General features: G+C 42.7%; 1 protein-coding gene across 10 annotated transcripts in view; it reads right to left on the bottom strand.

Annotated features, from left to right (window-relative positions):
- The window catches only part of LOC143037431 (rotatin-like), a 463,326-nt gene that overhangs the window by 108,944 nt on the left and 334,289 nt on the right, over nt 1-20,093 (bottom strand). For 9 of the 10 annotated variants that reach the window (XM_076205620.1, XM_076205622.1, XM_076205623.1 and 6 more), the window contains 3 exons: nt 19,550-19,719; nt 16,065-16,237; nt 7,388-7,516 (listed from right to left, as the gene is read on the bottom strand). In XM_076205620.1, coding sequence (XP_076061735.1) covers nt 7,388-7,516; nt 16,065-16,237; nt 19,550-19,719 — 472 coding nt within the window. Of the gene's footprint in view, nt 1-7,387; nt 7,517-15,657; nt 15,724-16,064; nt 16,238-19,549; nt 19,720-20,093 lie in introns of those variants that run through there. The other variant, XM_076205630.1, reaches the window with a different exon arrangement.

Below are 20,093 nucleotides of genomic sequence, written 5' to 3'. Positions count from 1 at the left end.
TTTTCTTCTCACAAAGTTACTGGCAATCTCTTCCCTTTTACTCACATCTGTACCACATCCACGCACATTAAAAGACTCAAACTTTAGGGTTCTGGTTGGAAAACTCATTCTAGTCCCTCTTATACATACATATACCAAAGGCTTTTTCCCCCTTACAAGGGAGGTAGCCAAAAAACAAAGGCATAAAAACCTTCCCATCCATTCCATCCTTAATACATTCCACTCCCCTCCACCCTCTACCCTTCCTCTTATCTTGGCACCTCCTGGATCATCCCTACATCTTGTTCACTGCCTTGGGTCAGAAGCAGTGACTCATGACACAGCACATCCACAGCAAGGCCGCTTCATTAAATTGGCGACCCCCCCTTCTCTATCCCCTCATGCACAAAAGGAGAAGACAGGGAGAAATCCCTTCGGGCTGCGTCAAATTTTTCTCATAAATGCTACCTCACCCCCCATCCATTCCACCTCATGCATCACAACATCATCCATATACAACCATTTTCCATTCACCCCTGTCTTCTCCCATCCTTCCTCAACAGACATTCCCCTCTTCCCCAAAGCCCCCTTCACCCCATCCATCCATCTCATCCTAGGTCGCCCCCTCATGTTCACTCCCTCCACATCTGCCTTCCATATCTCTTTTACTAGTCTTTCTTCACTCATTCTTAACATGTGTCCAAACCATCTTAATACTCTTTCATCCACCCTATCTCCCAACTCTCTTACCACCCCTATTCTCCTCCTCACCTCCTCATTTCTCACTCTATCCAGCCTAGTAACCCCCATCATATTTCTCAGACACCTCATTTCAAACACATTCAAACTCCTCTCTTCCTCTCTTATGTTCCATGTTTCTGCCCCATACAGTGCTGTTGGCACAATCACTCCTTCATACAATCTCCTCTTAGCATCCATTCCTTCTTATACCTTAGCATCCAGTCCCTCTTATACCTTTTCTTATTTTAGGAATGTCCCCTTTGGGATTACAGAGAGTAGGATGTCTAGTCCTATCCCTGTCCTGTTTTTGTCACCTTTTATGACTCAAGTGGATACACTTGGTGGCAGTATTCTTTCTCCCCTACCACAGGCTTTGGCAAAAAAGGAAAGGAATTTTGTAGATTTGTTTGTTGTCTGTGTTGGGTTTGGAGGCATTGAGACTAATGAAGTTGTGGTTTGTTCTCTTTAACCCCTTCACTCCGGGCCAAAATCTCGCGGGCAGCATTAGCTGCCAGACGTGCAATGTTGCGTCATAATACTCGCATTATAAAAAATAAAGTTACCGCTGTATTGCTCATTCTCTTTCACCTGAGAATTTTGATAACCATAGAAAATATGATGAAGCCAGTTTACAGAGTATGGGGGTCATACAGGTACAACTACAATATATATAATAAAGACGACGACATCGGTATCCTCGCGTACTCACTTGCTCCTCATGACGCCTACGTAGGCGTCATTGTATCGAAGGGGTTAATCTCTGCGTGGCTAGACTGATCTACATCTCAAATCACTACACACAGAAAACACTTGGCAGTTGTCAATGGTACAATTTTACATACAGTATTCAAATGGTGGCTGTTGCCAAATTATATTGTTATGTACAATTTATTCTCTACTATCTACTTCTTAATTTACTTCTACAATGTAATATACACAGAGTACAGACACTCAGTATTCATACATATACTTAAGGCATTTTCCCCTTTACAAGGAAGGTAGTCAAGAAACAAAGGCATAAAATCCACTCTCACCCATTCCATCCTCACATACTCCCATTCACCACCCTCCCTCCCTCCCTCTTATCTTGACTCCTCCTGGATGACGAGTCATCCCTGCATCTTGTCCACTGCCCTGGGTCAGAAGCAGTGTCACAAGACAGCACATCCACAACAAGGCCACTTCATTAAATCAGTGACTCCACCTCTCCATCCCCTCATGCAGAAAAAGAGAAGACATAGAGAAATCCTTTTGGGCTGCATTAAATTATTTCTTCACACATACTCCCTCACCCCCACATCCCCCACCCACTCCCTTTTATGCATCACAGCATCATTCATACCATTCTCCATTCGCTCCTACCTTCTGTCTTCTCCCTTCCTTCCTCAACAGACATTCACTCATTCTTTCCATGTGTCCAAACTATCCAAATAATCTTTCATTAACACTCTCTCCCAACTCCCTTTCCACCCCCGTTCTCCTCCTCACCTCCTCGTTTCTCACTCTATCCAGCCTAGTAACCCCTATCATATTTCTCAGGCACCTCATCTGAAACACATTCAAACTCTTTCTCTCTTATGTTCCATGTTTCTGTCCCATACAGTGCTATCGGCAAAATCACTCCTTCATACATAATCCATTTATGGACTATGTAGTGGTATCCAAAAGGAAGGTTGGAAGAGTTTTGGATATAAATGTATTCAGGAAAAAAGTAAGGGAATGTCAGATCATTATCTGGAAGAAGGGAAATTGAGAGTGGAAGAAGTGGAGGAGGAGGAGGAGGAGGGAAAGGGAGTGAGCCAGAAGTGCTGTGGTAAACAAATTAAATGAAAAGGAAAAAACGAAAGAAAGAATACCAGAAGCTGAGAGAATTTTGGGAGGTAGCAAGAGATAAAAGAAAAACATGAATAGAGGAAGAATGGCTATGTTTCAAGGTGAAAGAAATAAAATAATCTGAGATGGTATGTGGTATAAAAAGGATGGTATAGAATAGATGGAGGAATAAATGAAGGGATGAAGTGAAGGCCGTGGTGGAAGAAAAGAAGCAAGCTTATAAGGACTGATTGTAAAGTAGAACTTGGAAAGCACATTAGAGGTACAGAATGAAAGGAGAAACAAAATGTAAGGTGAGCAAGGCAGAAAGAAGATCAAATGTAAGGTGGAGTAGGTATGTGGAGAACTTTGAAGAGAATAAGATGTTCTAGAAGGAATTTGTTTTGTTTGATAGGGAGAGCTAGTGTGATGCATTGTAAATTGAGGTGCTCAATGTCCTCCATGTGATGATTGCATCTAGGGCAGTTTGATTGGTAAGGCACAAGGGAGGGTGTTAAGTGAGAGGATAAAGTGAGGAACAAAGGGAGTAACTGAGAAAGAACAGTGTGGGTTCAGGAAAGATAGAGGGTGTGAGGACCAAATTTTTGTAAAAAGGTAGATTTCCAAGAAGTTTTTAGCAAAAGGTAAAGATATTTTGGTTTTTATGGATCTAGAGAAGTCTTATAACAGTCAATAGGAAAGCATTGTGGGAGGTGTTGCTGATATATACGATAAGAGAAAGCTGTTAAGGGCAATTGTTGGTTTACATGTAGTAGAAAGAGACAAACAGAATTCAGTTATTAGCTCTCATGTGAAAAGTGGAGGAAATGCAGTTGCCAGAGAGATCATGGGCCCAGTCCAAAGAACAAGTATCAATCCCTTGGGGCAGCACCTCCAAGTGGAGGTGAAGATGCTGGCAGGTTCTGAAAATGGGCAGCAGGAAGTTGTTACTCTGATGTCTATCTTGTAGGTAGGACCACCACCTCTGGGTACCTATCAACAGTCCCTTCTTGATAGGACAGGGATACAGATGGGATTAAGAGGAAGAGTAGAACAGACCTGCCTGAGGCACTTCAGTCACATTATGAGAAAGCCTGTGGTGTCCTCAAAGGATTCAAGAAACTGCATTGCCAGATTAAGAGCAAGGGGTAGAACAAGAAAAAGGTGGATTGATAGGGGTGGATGAATTAATAAAGGCCTGTGGTCTGGCTACTGAACAAGCAAGCATGTGTGTAATTGTGATTTGGAGAAGAGTATACAGATTAATGACCTGTTCCATGAACTGAAAGCATTGATGGGGAAGAAATGTACATACATACATATACCAAGGCTTTTTTCCCCCTTACTAGGGGGGTAGCCAAAAAGGACAAGGCACAAAAACATTCCCACCCATTTCATCCCCGAAAACACTCCACACCCCTCCACCCTCCCTCCCATCTTAGCACCTCCTAGATGACGGGTCATCCCTTCACCCTGTCCACTGCCCTGGGTCAGAAGCAGTGTCGCAGGACACAGCACATCCACAGCAAGGCTGCTTCATTAAATCGGCAACCCCCCCTCTCCGTCCCCCCATATAAAGGAGAGGACGGGGAGAAATCCCTTCGGGCTGCGTCAAAAATCTTTGCTCACACACACTACCTCACCCCCATTCCCCCGTCCAATCCACCTCATGCATCACAACATTTTCCATATACAACCATTCTCCATTCACCCCTGTCTTCTGTCCTCTCCCGTCCTTCCTCAACAGACATTCCCCTCTTCCCCAAAGCCCCCTTCACCCCATCCATCCATCTCATCCTAGGACGTCCCCTCATGTTCACTCCCTCCACATCTGCCTTCCATATCTCCTTTACTAGTCTTTCTTCACTCATTCTTTCCATGTGTCAAAACCATCCTAATACTCTTTCATCAACCCTATCTCCCAACTCCCTTTCCACCCCTGTTCTCCTCCTCACCTCCTCATTTCTCACTCTATCTAGCCTAGTAACCCCCATCATACACACCATCTCAAACACATTCAAGTTCCTTCTCTCTTCCTCTCTCATGTTCCATGTTTCTGCTCCATACAGTGCTGTTGGCACAATCACTCCTTCATACAGTCTCCTCTTAACATCCATTCCCAGATTCCTATTCCTCATTACACTTTTTAAACCACCAAGGCATTTACTCGCTTCTCTCAATCTACATTCTACCTCCACCTTCACTCCACCCTTTCCTGCCACATTTGCACCCAAATATCTAAAACTATCCACTTCCTCCAGTTGCTCTCCCTTAATGCTCACTTCCAGATTACTGCCACTTTCACCCCTTGTACATCTCATCACCTTACTTTTACCCACATTTATCTTTAGCTTTCTTCTATCACACACTCTCCCAAACTCTGTCACCAGCTTCCTCAATCCCTCCTCCAATCCTGCCACAAGCGCAGTGTCGTCCGCAAACAACAGCTGGCTCACCTCCCACTTTTCTCCATTTTCCTTAACCATCTCTAATCCCTGACCCACTACCCTTGCATTCACCTCTCGCACCACCCCATCCATGTATAAATTGAACAGCCACGGTGACATAACGCATCCCTGATGAAGTCCCACCTTTACCTCAAACCACTCACTCTCTCCATTTCTAATCCTGACACAAGCTCTACTACTCTCATAAAAACTCTTGACAGCTCCCAGAAGCTTTCCTCCTATCCCGTATATCCGCATAACCTCCCACAGTGCCTTTCTGTCTACCCTGTCGTAAGCCTTTTCCAGATCCATAAAGGCCCAGAAAACATCCTTCCCCTTACCTATAGCTTTCTCACATATTTGTCTTACCACAAAAATCTGATCTACACAACCTCTACCTGTCCTAAATCCACACTGTTCCTCACCAATTACTCTGTTCCTCTCCTAATCCTCTCAATCAAGATGCTCCCATAAGCCTTCCTAACTACACTTAACAAGCTAATCCCTCTGAAACTACTACATTCACACTTGTCCCCCTTTCCCTTGTAAAGTGGAACTATACACGCACTCCTCCAGTCCTCTGGCACTCTACCTTCTCTCCAGCAAACATTAAATAACCTCACCAACCAGTCCACCATCACTATACCTCCTATTTTAAGACATTCTGCATGGCATCCATCCAGACCAGGTGCCTTACCTGCTTTCATCATCTTAACAAATGTCTTCACCTCATCCTTCCTTATTTCTCCTCCATTTTCCTCACTCATCACTCTCATTTTCTTAGCATTTCCCACTGCAGCTATCTTTCCCTCCCTATCCTCCTTCACATTAAGCAACTCCCTAAAATATCCTGCCCATCTTCCCCTTACTGCCTTCTCTTCCATTATCATCTCTCCATCTGCACCTTTTCTTCTCTACTTGATTCGCTTCCTCTTCCTCTCTTAATTTCTTTCCAAAACATCTTTTTATTTCTTTCAAAATTTTCTGTCACACTCTTACCCCATTTTACATCTGCTCTCCTCTTTGCCTCCTTTACCTTTTTCTTTACTTCTCTTTTCTTTTCCCTGTACGTCTCATATGACTCCCTCGTCCTACTTTGTAACCAATCTGTGAAAGCTCGCTTCTTCTCTTCTACAACCTTCTTCATTTCCTCATCCCACCATTCACTACCCTTCATTCTATTTCCTCCTGACCTTCTTGTTCCACACACCATCCTTGCACACTTTGTGACTCCCTCCTTGAACCATCCCCATTCCTCCTCCACACCTACCTCCACTCTATCCTTCACTCCCTCCCACTCCTCCTTCAGCTTCCTCTTGTACTCCTTCTCCTTTTCCTCTTCGTTTAGAGAGTTCACTCTAAGCACCTCCCTACCTTTTGTCCCTCTCCTCTTCCTCCATCTGTCCTCCACTCTCAACTTACCTTCCACCAAAAAATGATCTGATATTCCCCCACCCTCTCCCCTTAGCACATGTACATCCCTAACTCTTCCTATCATAATCCTATTTACCACTACATAGTCCATTAAAGCTCTATCTACCACCTTTCCCTCCACCACCCTCTCCCATGTGTACTTATGCTTGACTTTCTTCCGAAACAATGAATTTGCTATCATCAACTCTCTTTCTAGACACATTTCCACCATCAACTCTCCACTACGATTCTTTCCTGGAACTCCACATTTCCCAACCACTCCATCAATTGGACCATTTCCTACCCTAGCATTAAGGTCTCCCAGTACTATTACATTTACACTTCTCCCTAAACCCTCTATGCATTCATTTAAATCTATCCAAAAGGCCTCCCTTTCTTCTACATTCTTCTCACTGCCAGGCCCATATAAACTTTCAAAAACCCACATCTCCTTTCCCAGTTTCACCTTCATCCACATTATCCTTGAGGAAACCTCCTTCCACTCCACTACACGTTTACCTATCTCTTCACTTACTAGTATAGCCACCCCTTCCCTCCCTCACCCTCTCTTCACTCCTGATAACCTCCCACTTACACTCCCAAACTTACAATCGCCCTTCCCTTTCAGCTTAGTTTCACTCAAAGCCAACACATCCATCTTTCTTCTCACAAACATACTACCTATCTCTTCCCTTTTACTCTCATCTGATGAGGGAAGAAATGTATAATTTTTTAATGGTTTTGAGCTTGAGGGAGTGCAAGGGATGGGTAAAATATGAATAAAAGGTATGTGGAATGCTCTCTCTTATGACTTTGTAGAAATTGGCTTATATTTTGGGTGTGGATTGGAGTATACTAGGCGGGATATTACTTATGATTAAACATATACACACAACAAGCAAATTAAGTTTAATCTCATAAGGAAGAAATACTGTTAAGTTTCACTATTAAATTATCAAGATGTAGTGTTACCAAAAAAATGCATAAGAGCTTACTTTTTCTCCAACAAGCATTATTTCTGCATCCAGGGTGCTTGAAAGAGTTGAGAACAACTTGGAATAACTTGGATGAGTTACAGTCAGTCCAGTGTGAATTATCTGGTGTACAAAAATTGCAGCAACAACCTGAAAGGACATTTTCTTTTATTTAGTACACAATAAGCCACTTCAATCATAATTTTTTGTCACATGACAATGCATTCTCCTTAATTTAATTTTTCTCCATATAGTAGACAAAGAACATGTCATTATACACTGCCCTACATTCATAGAAGTGATAAAGTTTAGGGTATAGACAAGGTAAATTTGACCATGGTTGTTCAGTGTGTGCATGGAAAGGGTGATAAGGGAGGTAGGTACAAAAATGCAGGATGGGGGTTTGGGATTGGTGCATGAGTGAAGGGATGTGGGAGGTGGAACAATTGTTCTCTGCACATGACATGGCACTTGTGTCTGAGGCAAGACTAAGGTAGTTAGTGGAAGAGTTTGGGAGGATGTGTGAGAGGAGAAAGCTGAAAGTAAATGTATGTAAAAAATAGAGTAATGAGCCATACAGGGAGTGATGATGGTGGTGGGCCAGAAGTGAGTTTGAGAGGAAAGATGTTGGAAGAACTGGAGAGCTTTGAGTATTTGAGATTGCATGTGGTGGTGGATGAAACAGTGGAGATGGAGGCGAATTACAGAATAAAGGAGGTAAGTAAATGTCTGTAGATGGATGTGGGGGTAGGGAGTGTTTGTGTGAAGGAGCGGCTGTGGCTGTGGTACTGAGCAATGTGGAGACATGGAGTTTGAAGGAGGCAGGAAAGAAGCACCTCAATACATTTGAGAAGTATAGTAGGTGTTGCAAGGATGGACAGAGTGAGAAATGTGGGACTTTGGCAGACACAAGGTGGGGAAAGAGCTCTCAGATGGGGTGGATCATGGAGTGCTGGAATAGTTTTGGCATTTGGAAGGAATGAGTGAGGAAAGACTAGCAAAGGGAGTGTGGAGGGCAGAAGTGGATGGAGTGGGCTTGAGAGGAGTGGGATTGGGATGGAGAGTCAGGGTGAGGGGGAACATTGGATACAAGAGGAATGTCTGTGAAACATGGAAGAGAGAGTGCACAGGAAAATAATTGTAAATCGATGAAGAAATAATGTGGTTCAAAGGGATGTTTTTGTCTGATCCATAATTCTTTTTTTCAAGTGGATGGGAGGGTCACCATTTCATAAAGTGGTAAGGGTGAACCAGCTCCAGCTGTCAGGCTCTTCTGTGGAAGTGCTGTATCTCACTTAATACCATTAAGCCAAGCAGTGTGGCAAGAGACAGGGATGACTCTTCATCCATGAAATGTTATGATAAGAGGCAATGAATGGGTTCTTGGATAGGTGTGGGATGAATACAGGGTGGGTGTATGCTTTCACTTAAGTGGCTCTTTGTTGAAGGCGGGGGGGTGGGGGGTGGGGTAGTATGTGTGAGTAAATTTTGACGCAGCCCGAAGGGATTTCTCCCCGTCCTCTCCTTATATGCAAGGGGGGACGGAGAGGGGGGGTCACCGATTAAATGAAGCGGCCTTGCTGTGGATGTGCTGTGTCTTGCGACACTGCTTCTGACCCAGGGCAGTGGGCAGGGTGCAGGGATGACCCGTCATCCAGGAGGTGCTCAGATGAGAGGGAGGGTGGGAGGGGTGTGGAGTGTATGTAGGGATGAAATGGGTGGGAGTGTTTTTATGCCTTTCCCTTTTTGGCTACCTCCCTTGGAAGGGGGAAAAAGCCTTGGTATATGTATGTATGTATGTAAGAAAGCACAATCAGATGAGAGTAAAAAGGAAGAGATAGGCAGTGTGTTTGTGAGAAGAAAGATGGATATGTTGTCATTGAGTGAAAGAAAGTTGAAATGGTGAGACAAATTTGAGTTTGGGAGTGTAGATGGGAGGGTGTCAGGAGTGAAGAGAGGACGAGGGAGAGAAGGGGTGGCTATACTATTAAGTGAAGAGATAGGTAAATGTGTGGTGGAGTGGAGGGAGGTTTCTTCAAGGTTAATGTGGATGAAGGTGAAACTGGGAAAGGAATTGTGGAATTTTGCAAGTGCATAAGGGTCTGGTAGTGAGAAGAGTGTAGAGGAAAGAGAGGGTTTTCAGATGGATTTAAATGAGTGCGTAGAGGGTTTAGGGAGAAATGTCAATGTAGTGGTATTGGGAGACCTTAATGCTAGGGTAGGAAATAAACCAATACATGGAGTGGCTGGGAAGTGTGGAGTTCCAGGAAAAAAACCATAGTGGAGAGTTCATGGTGGATATGAGTCTAGAGAGTTGATGATAGCAAATACAGTGTTTAGGAGGTCAAGCATAAGTACACATGGGAGAGGGTGGTGGATGGAAGGGTGGTAGATAGGGCTTTAATGGACTATATAGTGGTAACCAGAGGAGTAGGAAGAGTTTTGGAAGCGCATGTTCCAAGGGGAGAGAATGTGAGAATATCCGATAATTTTTTGATGGAAAGTAGGTTAAAAATGGAGGAGAGATGGAAAAGGAAGAAAAGGAAAGAAGGTTGGGAGGTGCTTCCAGTAAATTGTTTAAATGAGAAAGAAAAGGAGAAGGAGTACAAGAAGAAGCTGAGAGAGGTGTGGGAGGCAGTGAAGGATACATTAGAACTAGGAGTGGAGGAGGAATTGGGGATGGTTCAAAGAGCCACAAGTTGTGCAAAGTTGGTGTGTGGAACAAGGAGGATGGGAAAAAATAGAAGGAAGGGTAGTGAGTGATGGGATGATGAAGAGAAGAGCATTCACACACTGATTACAAAATAGGACAAGAGAATCATATGAGAGGTACAAAGAAAAGAAAAGAGAAGTAAAATATAAGATAAAGGGGGCATAGAGGAGAGCAGAAGTGAAATGGGGTAAGAGTATGACAGAAAATTTTGAAAGTAATAAAAAATGTTTTGGAAAGAAATTAAGAGAGGAAGAGGAGGTGAATCAAGTAGAGAAGAAAAGGTAAAAGGTGCAGGTGGAGAGATGATAATGGAAGAGACAGCAGTAAGAGGAAGATGGGAAGAATATTTTAGGGAGTTGTTGTTGTTGTTGTTGTTGTCGTTCCCTAGACTGTCTGTCCGAGCAGTCCCGTCTCCCCAAGGAATGCCATAGCCGAAACTGGGTTTTCCCACAAATCCTTTATAGAGCGTATGTTGTGTTGTTTGCGTGCATGATTGTGTATAATGCAGTCTTCCATTATGTGTTGTATGGTATGGGGTGAAGTGTTACATCCTGGGCAGCTGTTCCTGGAGCTGCAGCGTCTACGTCGTGGGACCACCCCCCAACCCCAAGAGTTGGGGGCCAAACGGCAGCAACTACCCCTGGCCACCGGCTCTACGCAGGTGGCACCGATCCCCAAGAGGAGCTACGCCTACCTTGGGGAGTACCACAATCCTTTTTTAGGGAGTTGTTCAATGTGAAGGAGAATAGGGAGGGAAAGGTAGTTGCAGTGGGAAGTGCTAAGAAAATGACAGTGATGAGTGAAGAAAATGGAGGAGAAATAAGGAAAGATGAGGTGAGAGCAGTTATTAAAATGGTGAGAGCAGGTATGGCACCTGGGTTGGGTGTCATGGACAGTGTCTAAAAAAGGGAGGTACAGTGATGGTAGACTGGTTGGTGAGGTTAATATTTGTCTAAAAGAGGATAGAGTGCCTGTATAGTTCCACTTTACAAGGGAAAAGGGGACAAGTGTGAGTGTAGTAGTTTCAGAGGGATCAGCTTGTTGAGTGTAGTTGGGAAGGCTTATGGGAGGGTTTTGATTGAGAGGATTAGGAGAGGAACAGAGGGAGTAATTGGTGAGGACAGTGTGGGTTTATGACAAGTAGAGGTTGCATATATCAGATTTTTGTGGTAAGACAGATATGTGAGAAAGCTATAGAAGATAATGATGTTTTTTGGGTTTTCATGGATTTGGAAAAGGCTTATGACAGGGTAGACAGGAAGGCACTGTGGGAGGTGTTGCAGACATTTGGGAAAGGAGGAAACCTTTTAGCTGTCAAGAGTTTTTACGAGAGTAGTGGAGCATGTGTCAGGATTAGAAATGGAGAGAGTGAGTGGTTTGGGGTAAAGGTGGGACTTCGTCATGGATGTGTTATGTTGCCCTGGCTGTTCAATTTATACATGGATGGGGTGGTGCGAGAGGTAAATGCAAGAGTGGTGGGTCAGGGATTGGAGATGGTTAAAGAAAATGGAGGTAAGTGGGAGATAAGGCAACTGTTGTTTGCAGACGACACTGCACTTGTAGCAGGATCAGAGGAGGGATTGAGGAAGTTAGTGACAGAGTTTGGGAGTGTGTGTGAAAGAAGGAAGTTTAAGATAAATGTGGGTAAAAGTAAGGTGATGAGATGTACAAGGGGCGAAAGTAGCAGCAGACTGGAAGTGAGTATTAAGGAAGAGAGACTGGAGGAAGTAGATAGTTTTAGATACTTGGGTGCGAACATGGCAGGAAAGGGAGGAGTTGAAGTGGAGGTAGAATGTAGATTGAGAGAAGCAAGTAAATGCCATGGAGGATTAAAAAGTATAATGAGAAATAGACATTTGGGAATGGATGCTAAGAGGAGATTGTATGAAGGAGTGACTGTGCCGACAGTACTGTATGGAGCAAAAACATGGAACATAAGAGAGGAAGAGATGAATGTATTTTACCTAGTTGTATTAACCTAGTTTTATTATATGGGAAGGGAGCTATGCTCGTGGTGACCCGTCTTTCTATCTTTCAGCATCAAGTTTATTCTTAAAATCTTGAATAGTATTTGCACACACTGTTTTTTCATCTAATTTTTTCCATATATCCAGCACTCTGTGTGGAAAGCTATTCGTTTTCCTATCTCTTCTAAAGTTGTCCTTTTTGAGTTTTTCATGACCTCTTGTTTTTCCATTGTGTCTGAGAAGTATGATAGGGGTTACTAGGTTGGATAGAGTGAGAAATGAGGAGGTGAGGAGAAGAATGGGAGAGGAAAGGGAGTTGGGAGATCGGGTGGATGAAAGAGTATTGGAATGGTTTGGACATATGGAAAGAATGAGTGTCAAGAAAGACTAGTAAAAGAAGATATTTCTCCCCCATCTTCTCCTTTTCTGCATGAGAGGACGGGGAGGGGGGGTCACCAATTTAATGAAGTGGCCTTGCTGTGGATGTGCTGTGTCTTGCAACACTGCCTCTGACCCAGGGCAGTGGACAAGATGCAGGGATGAACCCTCATCCAGGAGGTGCCAAGATAAGAGGGAGGGAAGAGGGTGGAGGGGAGTGGAGTGTGATAGGGGTGGAATGGGTGGAAGTGGTTTTTATCCCTTTGTTTTTTGGCTACCTTTCTTATAAGGGGGTAAAAAGCCTATGGTATATGTATGAAAAATGAGAGTAGTGCTCAGAGATAAGTGTTCAACTTGGGAAGAGGTGATTAGTGGTGTCCCATAGGGATTAGTATTGGCTCCAATAATGACATGGGTGAGGGTGTAGAATGTTACATGAACTTCTTTGCAGATGAGGAAAGTACAGGAATGGACTGTGAGTCACTAGAGAGAGATCTAATGAGGGTTTGGGAATGGAGTTAGAAGTGGTAAGTGGACTTTAACATAAAGAAATGTAGCATAATTGAATTTGGAAAAAATAAAAAAAGAATATCAGGACAATTATCACGAAAGACATGACTCCTGATAAACAGATAAATAAAATTGTTCAAGAAACCTACAACTTGCTAAGATCAATAAAGGTGGCCTTTATCTATTTAGATGAAGAAATGAAAAGGAGAAAAGACTAGTCACACTGATAAGCCCAAGACTGAAGTATGCAGTGACACTATGGAAACCCAGTACTAAAAAGAACGTGTATACATTGTGACGAATGTGGATAGGAGGTGAAGGGAACACGGGCTGAGGGAAATACTTTTATTCCTAACTAGTTTTGCCTGAGTGGCTTCTTCAGAGGAACATAGTTTGAAGTCAAGTTAGTCAATAGATATGGCAAAAAAGTATTTCCCTCAGCCCGTGTTCCCTTCACCTCTTATCCACACTAAAAAGAACATAAAGAAAATTGAAAAAATCCAAAGAGCAATTACAAAGATGGCCCCAACACTTTCAAAACTGTCATATGAGGAGAAATTGTCAAAGCTGGAATTACCAACCCCCCTGGAACAAAGAAAAGAAAGAGGTGACCTATTGACCATCTATAGAATCATGAGAAGCATGTAAGTCCTTGATAGAGAAGACTTACTAAATGGGGATAAGAGAAATACAAGAGGACATGAAAAGAAACTCAAAAAGGACAGTTATAAGAGGGACCTGGAAAAGAACAGCTTTCCACACAGAGGGGTGGATGCCTAGAACAAATTAGACGAAACAATAGTGTATGCAAAAACCATACATGAATTGAGCAAACTAGATAATGTGAGATAAAAAGATGGGACACCATGAGTGTAGCTCCCCTTCCCATAAGATAGAACTAGGTAAATACATGCAAGGAAGTCCTCAATAGAGAAGACTTAGGAAGCTCAAAAAAGATAGTTATAGAAGAGACCTGAAAAAGAACAGCTTTCCAGAGTGTTGGATGTATGGAACAAACTGGATGAAAGAATAGTGTGTGCAAAAACTATACAATCTAAGAGCAAACTAGACACTGCGAGATACAGAGAACATCACCAGCATAGCTCCCCTTCCTGTAAGATACAACTAGGTAAATACACACACACACACACACTGGAATATGCAGCAACACTATGGACAGGCAGTACTAAAATGAATATAAGGAAATTAGAAAGAATACAGAGAGCAATGACAAAGTTGGCACCAGCTCTTTCCAAATTAACATACGAAACTAAGATTATCCAAATTGGAACTACCTCATACAGCAGTGTATGGGGCTGAAACATGGAACATAAGAGAGGAAGAGAGAAGGAGTTTGAATGTGTTTGAGATGAGGTGTCTGAGAAGTATGATGAGGGTTATTAGGCTGGATAGAGTGAGAAATGAGGAGGTGAGGAGGAGAACAGGGGTGGTAAGGGAGTTGGGAGACTGGGTGGATGAAAGAGTATTGGGATGGTTTGGACACATGGAAAGAATGAGTGAAGAAAGACTAGTAAAAGAGGTATGGAAGGCAGATGTGGAGGGAGTGAACATGAGGGGGCGACCTAGGATGAGATGGATGGATGGGGTGAAAGGGGAAGAGGGGAAGAGGGGAATGTCTGTTGAGGAAGGACGGGAGGGGATAGAAGACAGGGGTGAATGTAGAATGGTTGTATATGGATGATGTTGTGATGCATGAGGTGGAATGGGTGGGGGGATGGGGGGTGTGGGAGTATGTGTGAGGAAAATTTGACACAGCCCAATGGGATTTCTTCCCATCTTCTCCTTTTCTGCACGAAGGGATAGAGAGGGGGGGTCGCCAATTTAATGAAGCAGCCTTGCTGTAGATGTGCTGTGTCTTGCGACACTTCCTCTGACCTAGGGCAGTGGACAAGATGCATGGATGACCCATCATCCAGGAGGTGCCAAGATAAGAGGGAGGGTAGAGGGTGGAGGTGAGTGGAGTGTATTTAGGGATGGAATGGGTGGGAATGGTTTTTATGCCTTTTTCTTGTTGGCTACCTCCCTTGTAAGGGGGAAAAAGCCTTTGGTATATGTATGTATGAAACTACCAACACTGGAGCAGAGAAGAGAAAGAGATGATCTACTGACTACCTATAGAATCATGAAAGGAATGGAAATCCTTGATAGGAATGATTTACTAAAAATGACAATGGAAAAACAAGAGGTCATGAAAAGAAATTCAAAAAGGATAACTATAGAAGATATCTTTAAAAAAAAAAAAGCTTCCCACACAGAGTGCTGGATATCTGGAATAACTTAGATAAAGAAACAATGTGTGCAAATATTATACAAGATTTTAAGAAAAAACTTGATGCTGAAAGATGCAAAGACAGGTCACCACGTGCATCGCTCCCTTCCCATATAATACAGCTTGGTAACTACTACAGAGACAACTGACAGGAAAAGGACAAAAATCTGTATATAAAACTGTATGAAGACAAACACAATGGGCTTGGAAACTACCAACAGACCATTAATCTATACAAAGACAGCTGGAGAAAAAAAAAAAAAAAAAAAAAAAAAAAAAAAATGCCTGGTGACAAAATCTTGCTTAGGGGTTCATTTATATGATTTTAAAGTTTTGGTATCTTCAAATGCTACCACAGCCATCATAAAAGTGGAAACCACTGACTAACCTTCATTCCAAGAAGAATACTGATCATTCTGTTTCTACTGCCTTTCCTTTTTACTACCTTCCTTTAATTTCTCCTTTACCACCTCTAAGACTCCACTTATTGGGTGCAATACTGTCCACATGGTTAAAAAAAACTGGTTATTGTCAAGAAAATACAAATATATCCCAGAGATAAAGCATTCATCTCGTCTCACCCCAACTGGTATGCAGCTTTATGGTCTGGCATCTTATCCCTAGAGCAACCTGAAAATATCTAATAAAAGATCTATGGAGCTGGCTGGTGGCTGTCACCAACTTTCTTGGTGCTGCAGGGTTCCTTTGAAGAAAGCCCTGTAGCTACAAATGAATTCAGAACTCAACAGTTATGTTAAAACTTTGAAATGTGTTGTATAAAAACTTAGTGCTATCTCTAAGATGATTCTGAAAGGTGCACTATTTGATTCTTTCTCTTACCTGTGTACAATTTTCAGATGATGGGTGTAAAGCCATGACTATATTTGGAAAGATGTCTTGTGCTTGGAGAAGTGTGTGGTGGACTACATTAAGAGCACTCATTCCTCCACATGCCAAGAGGCCACAAAGTACCTTAAGGGCAGGGGTCACCAACTCTATTTCTGTTTTGGCACCTAGAGGAATAGAAGATACAAGTTGACTGCCGTATATACTAATTAATCTCAGATTTCTACTACTGTAATTACAAAAGGGGGAAGGAGCTTTTGATGTATGTATATACAAAGTCAGCTAGCCAAGAAAAGAGGGAGTGAGAGAGGGTTGGTGAATGTGAGTGGAGTGGGTGGGGATGAAATGGGTGGGAATGGAATTATGCCTTTTGACTTTGGCTACCTCCTTTGCAATGGAGAAAAAGCCTTTGGTATATGTATGTGTACAAAGTCATAGCACTAAGCATTACTCAAAAAGAAAGCATAAATTATATAACTGAGAAAATTTTGAAAGTAATAAAAAGATGTTTTGGAAAGAAATTAAGAGAGGAAGAGGAGGCAAATCAAGTAGAGAAGAAAAGGTAAAAGGTGCAGATGGAGAGATGATAATGGAAGAGAAGGCAGTAAGGGGAAGATGGGCAGAATATTTTAGGGAGTTGCTAAATGTGAAGGAGAATAGGGAGGGAAAGATAGTTGCAGTGGGAAATGCTAAGAAAATGACTGTGATGAGTGAGGAGAATGGAGGAGAAATAAGGAAGGATGAAGTGAAGGCAGTCATTAAGATGATGAAAGCAGGTAAGGCACCTGGTCTGGATGGATGCCATGCAGAATGTCTAAAAAAAGGAGGTACAGTGATGGTGGACTGGCTGGTGAGGTTATTTAATGTTTGCTGGAGAGAGGGTAGAGTGCCGGAGGACTGGAGGAGTGCCTGTATAGTTCCACTTTACAAGGGAAAAGGGGACAAGTGTGAATGTAGTAGTTTCAGAGGGATTAGCTTGTTAAGTGTAGTTAGGAAGGCTTATGGGAGCATCTTGATTGAGAGGATTAGGAGAGGAACAGAGGGAGTAATTGGTGAGGAACAGTATGGATTTAGGACAGGTAGAGGATGTGTAGATCAAATCTTTGTGGTAAGACAGATATGTGAGAAAGCTATAGGAAAAGGTAAGGATATTTTTGGGCTTTTATGGATCTGGAAAAGGCTTAAGATAGGGTAGACAGAAAGGCACTGTGGGAGGTTTTGCAGATATATGGGATAGGAGGAAAGCTTCTAGGAGCTGTCAAGAGTATTTATGAGAGTAGTAGAGCTTGTGTCAGGATTGGAAATGGAGAGAGTGAGTGGTTCGAGGTAAAGGTGGGACTTTGTCAAGGATGCGTTATGTCGCCCTGGCTGTTCAACTTATACATGGATGGGGTAGTGTGAGAGGTAAATGCAAGGGTAGTGAGTCAGGGATTGGAGATGGTTAAGGAAAATGGAGAAAAGTGGGAGGTGAGCCAGCTGTTGTTTATGGATGACACTGCACTTGTGGCAGGATCGGAGGAGGGATTGAGGAAGTTGGTGACAGAGTTTGGGAGAGTATGTGATAGAAGAAAGCTAAAGATAAATGTGGGTAAAAGTAAGGTGATGAGATATACAAGGGGTGAAAGTGGCAGTAGACTGGAAGTGAGCATTAAGGGAGAGCGACTGGAGGAAGTGGATAGTTTTAGATACTTAGGTGCAAATGTGGCAGGAAAAGGTGGAGTGAAGGTGGAGGTAGAATGTAGATTGAGAGAAGCGAGTAAATGCCTTGGTAGATTAAAAAGTGTAATGAGGAATAGACATTTGGGAATGGATGCTAAGAGGAGACTATATGAAGGAGTGATTGTGCCAACAGCACTGTATGGGACAGAAACATGGAACATAAGAGAGGAAGAGAGGAGTTTGAATGTGTTTGAGATGAGGTGTCTGAGAAGTATGATGGGGGTTACTAGGCTAGAGTGAGAAATGAGGTGGTGAGGAGGAGAACAGGGGTGGTAAGGGGGTTGGGAGATAGGGTTGATGAAAGAGTATTAGGATGGTTTGGACACATGGAAAGAATGAGTGAAGAAAGACTAGTAAAAGAGGTATGGAAGGCAGATGTGGAGGGAGTGAACATGAAGGGACGTCCTAGGATGAGGTGGATGGATGGGGTGAAGGGGGCTTTGGGGAAGAGGGGAATGTCTGTTGAAGAAGGACGGGAGAGGACAGAAGATAGGGGTGAATGGAGAATGGTTGTATATGGATGATGTTGTGATGCATGCGGTGGAATGGGTGGGGGGATGGGGGGTGAGGTAGTATGTGTGAGCAAAATTTGACGCAGCCCGAAGGGATTTCTCCCCGTCTTCTCCTTTTATGCATGGGGGGACGGAGAAGGGGGGTCGCTGATTGAATGAAGCGGCTTTGCTGTGTCTTGCGACACTGCTTCTGACCCAGGGCAGTGGACAGGGTGCAAGGATGACCCGTCATCTAGGAGGTGCTAAGATTAGAGGGAAGGTGGAGGGGTGTGGAGTGTATTCAGGGATGGAATGGGTGGGAATGATTCTATGCCTTTTCCTTTTTGGCTACCTCCCTTGTAAGGGGGAATAAGCTTTGGTATATGTATGTATGAGTGAATTAAGTGAAGAGGCCTTGCTGTGTGTATTAGTAGGTGAACTAGTACAGCAATAAAACTTGCCTGTGCCTTTTCTACCCTATAATTGGCACTTGGAATACAGGACAGATCCTCCTCAATCTATGTTCACCTACTAACTGCCACTTAAACACTGAAGTCAGCATCTGGTGAAGGGAGTTGACAGCTTTACAATATTAGCCTTATTGTTCTTACAAATGGAATGTTTAAACATAGGTTATATTATAAAAGGTTTAGTTCTATTATGTGGTTATTTCTAGTTATCTAATTTGTGTTCGGGTTTATTTGGGGATGTGGTGTATGTGTGTGTTAGAGATGTGTTTTTGGCTACTTGGCCATTATCACGCCCTGATCATGTGATGGATGGTTGCCTAGGGTGTGGATGTTTCTTTGTATGTGTGTTGTGATGTAGTTTTCCATGGGTAATGTTACAATATGTAAGGTTACACTGTGGATGTACTGTCTTGCTACATTGCTCCTGACCTGGGGCAGTGGGTGGGATACAGGGATGACCCTGTCATCCATGAGGAGCTAAGATGAGAGGGGGGAAAGGGTGGTGGAGGGGAGTGTCTTTAACTTAGCTACTTCCCTTATAAGGGGGAAAAAGCTCTTGGTATATGGGTAGATATAACTGAGTACATATGTAAATCAGTTGTAATGGTGAAAAGGCCATTTGGTATATGTAAGCATGTATGTATCAACCCACTAAAAACTTATTAATTTCGGTGATGTGCTTTAGTTTGTTTCAGCTAATGTTAGACAATTTCATATGAAAATTCAAATGGAGATGCCAAAGGTTTAAGAGATGGATATCTTCATATCTAAAAGCAGGCATAAAGACAAACTTACTCACCATATACTACAATGGCTAAACAGACTAGAGCTAGACTTGTGTCTCGTCCAAGATGTGTCCCAACAGACATGTCATCTTTGAGGCAGAGAGCAACCAAGTTGAGAGCTGTTTTTGTAAACAATATCCCAGCCAAGTACTGCCCATCTCTTGTCACTTGTCTCTGAAGAATGCTGAAATTTACAAGGAAAATATCAAAATAAGGCAGCTACTACACAAATCACCCATCTGATTAAAAAATGAGTGGTAGAGTTACACTATAAGTGACCATATTTGGTGGAAGCATTCTACTGACAGTTTTTTCTCCAAATTTTTACAAATTTTGAGAACCTTGGAAGTATGATAGACTAGAAGAACATTGGGTGGTACATGGTGAAAATAGAGAAGAATAGTAAAAACAAGATTATAGGATATGTACAGTTATAAAGTATTGTGCACTCAAAAACAAATTAGAAATATTTATCACGTTCAAAAGCATAAGACTAGACATAGATACATAAAGCCTTATGGTTATGCATGTCCCCATTACCAAGGGGATATGAAGAAG

Source organism: Oratosquilla oratoria, chromosome 22, assembly GCF_046742065.1.
Source record: "Oratosquilla oratoria isolate Oo_2021 chromosome 22, ASM4674206v1, whole genome shotgun sequence".
Lineage (NCBI taxonomy): Eukaryota > Metazoa > Arthropoda > Malacostraca > Stomatopoda > Squillidae > Oratosquilla > Oratosquilla oratoria.
Note: the sequence above shows the minus strand (reverse complement) of the source record. Positions and strands in the feature narration are given on the sequence as shown.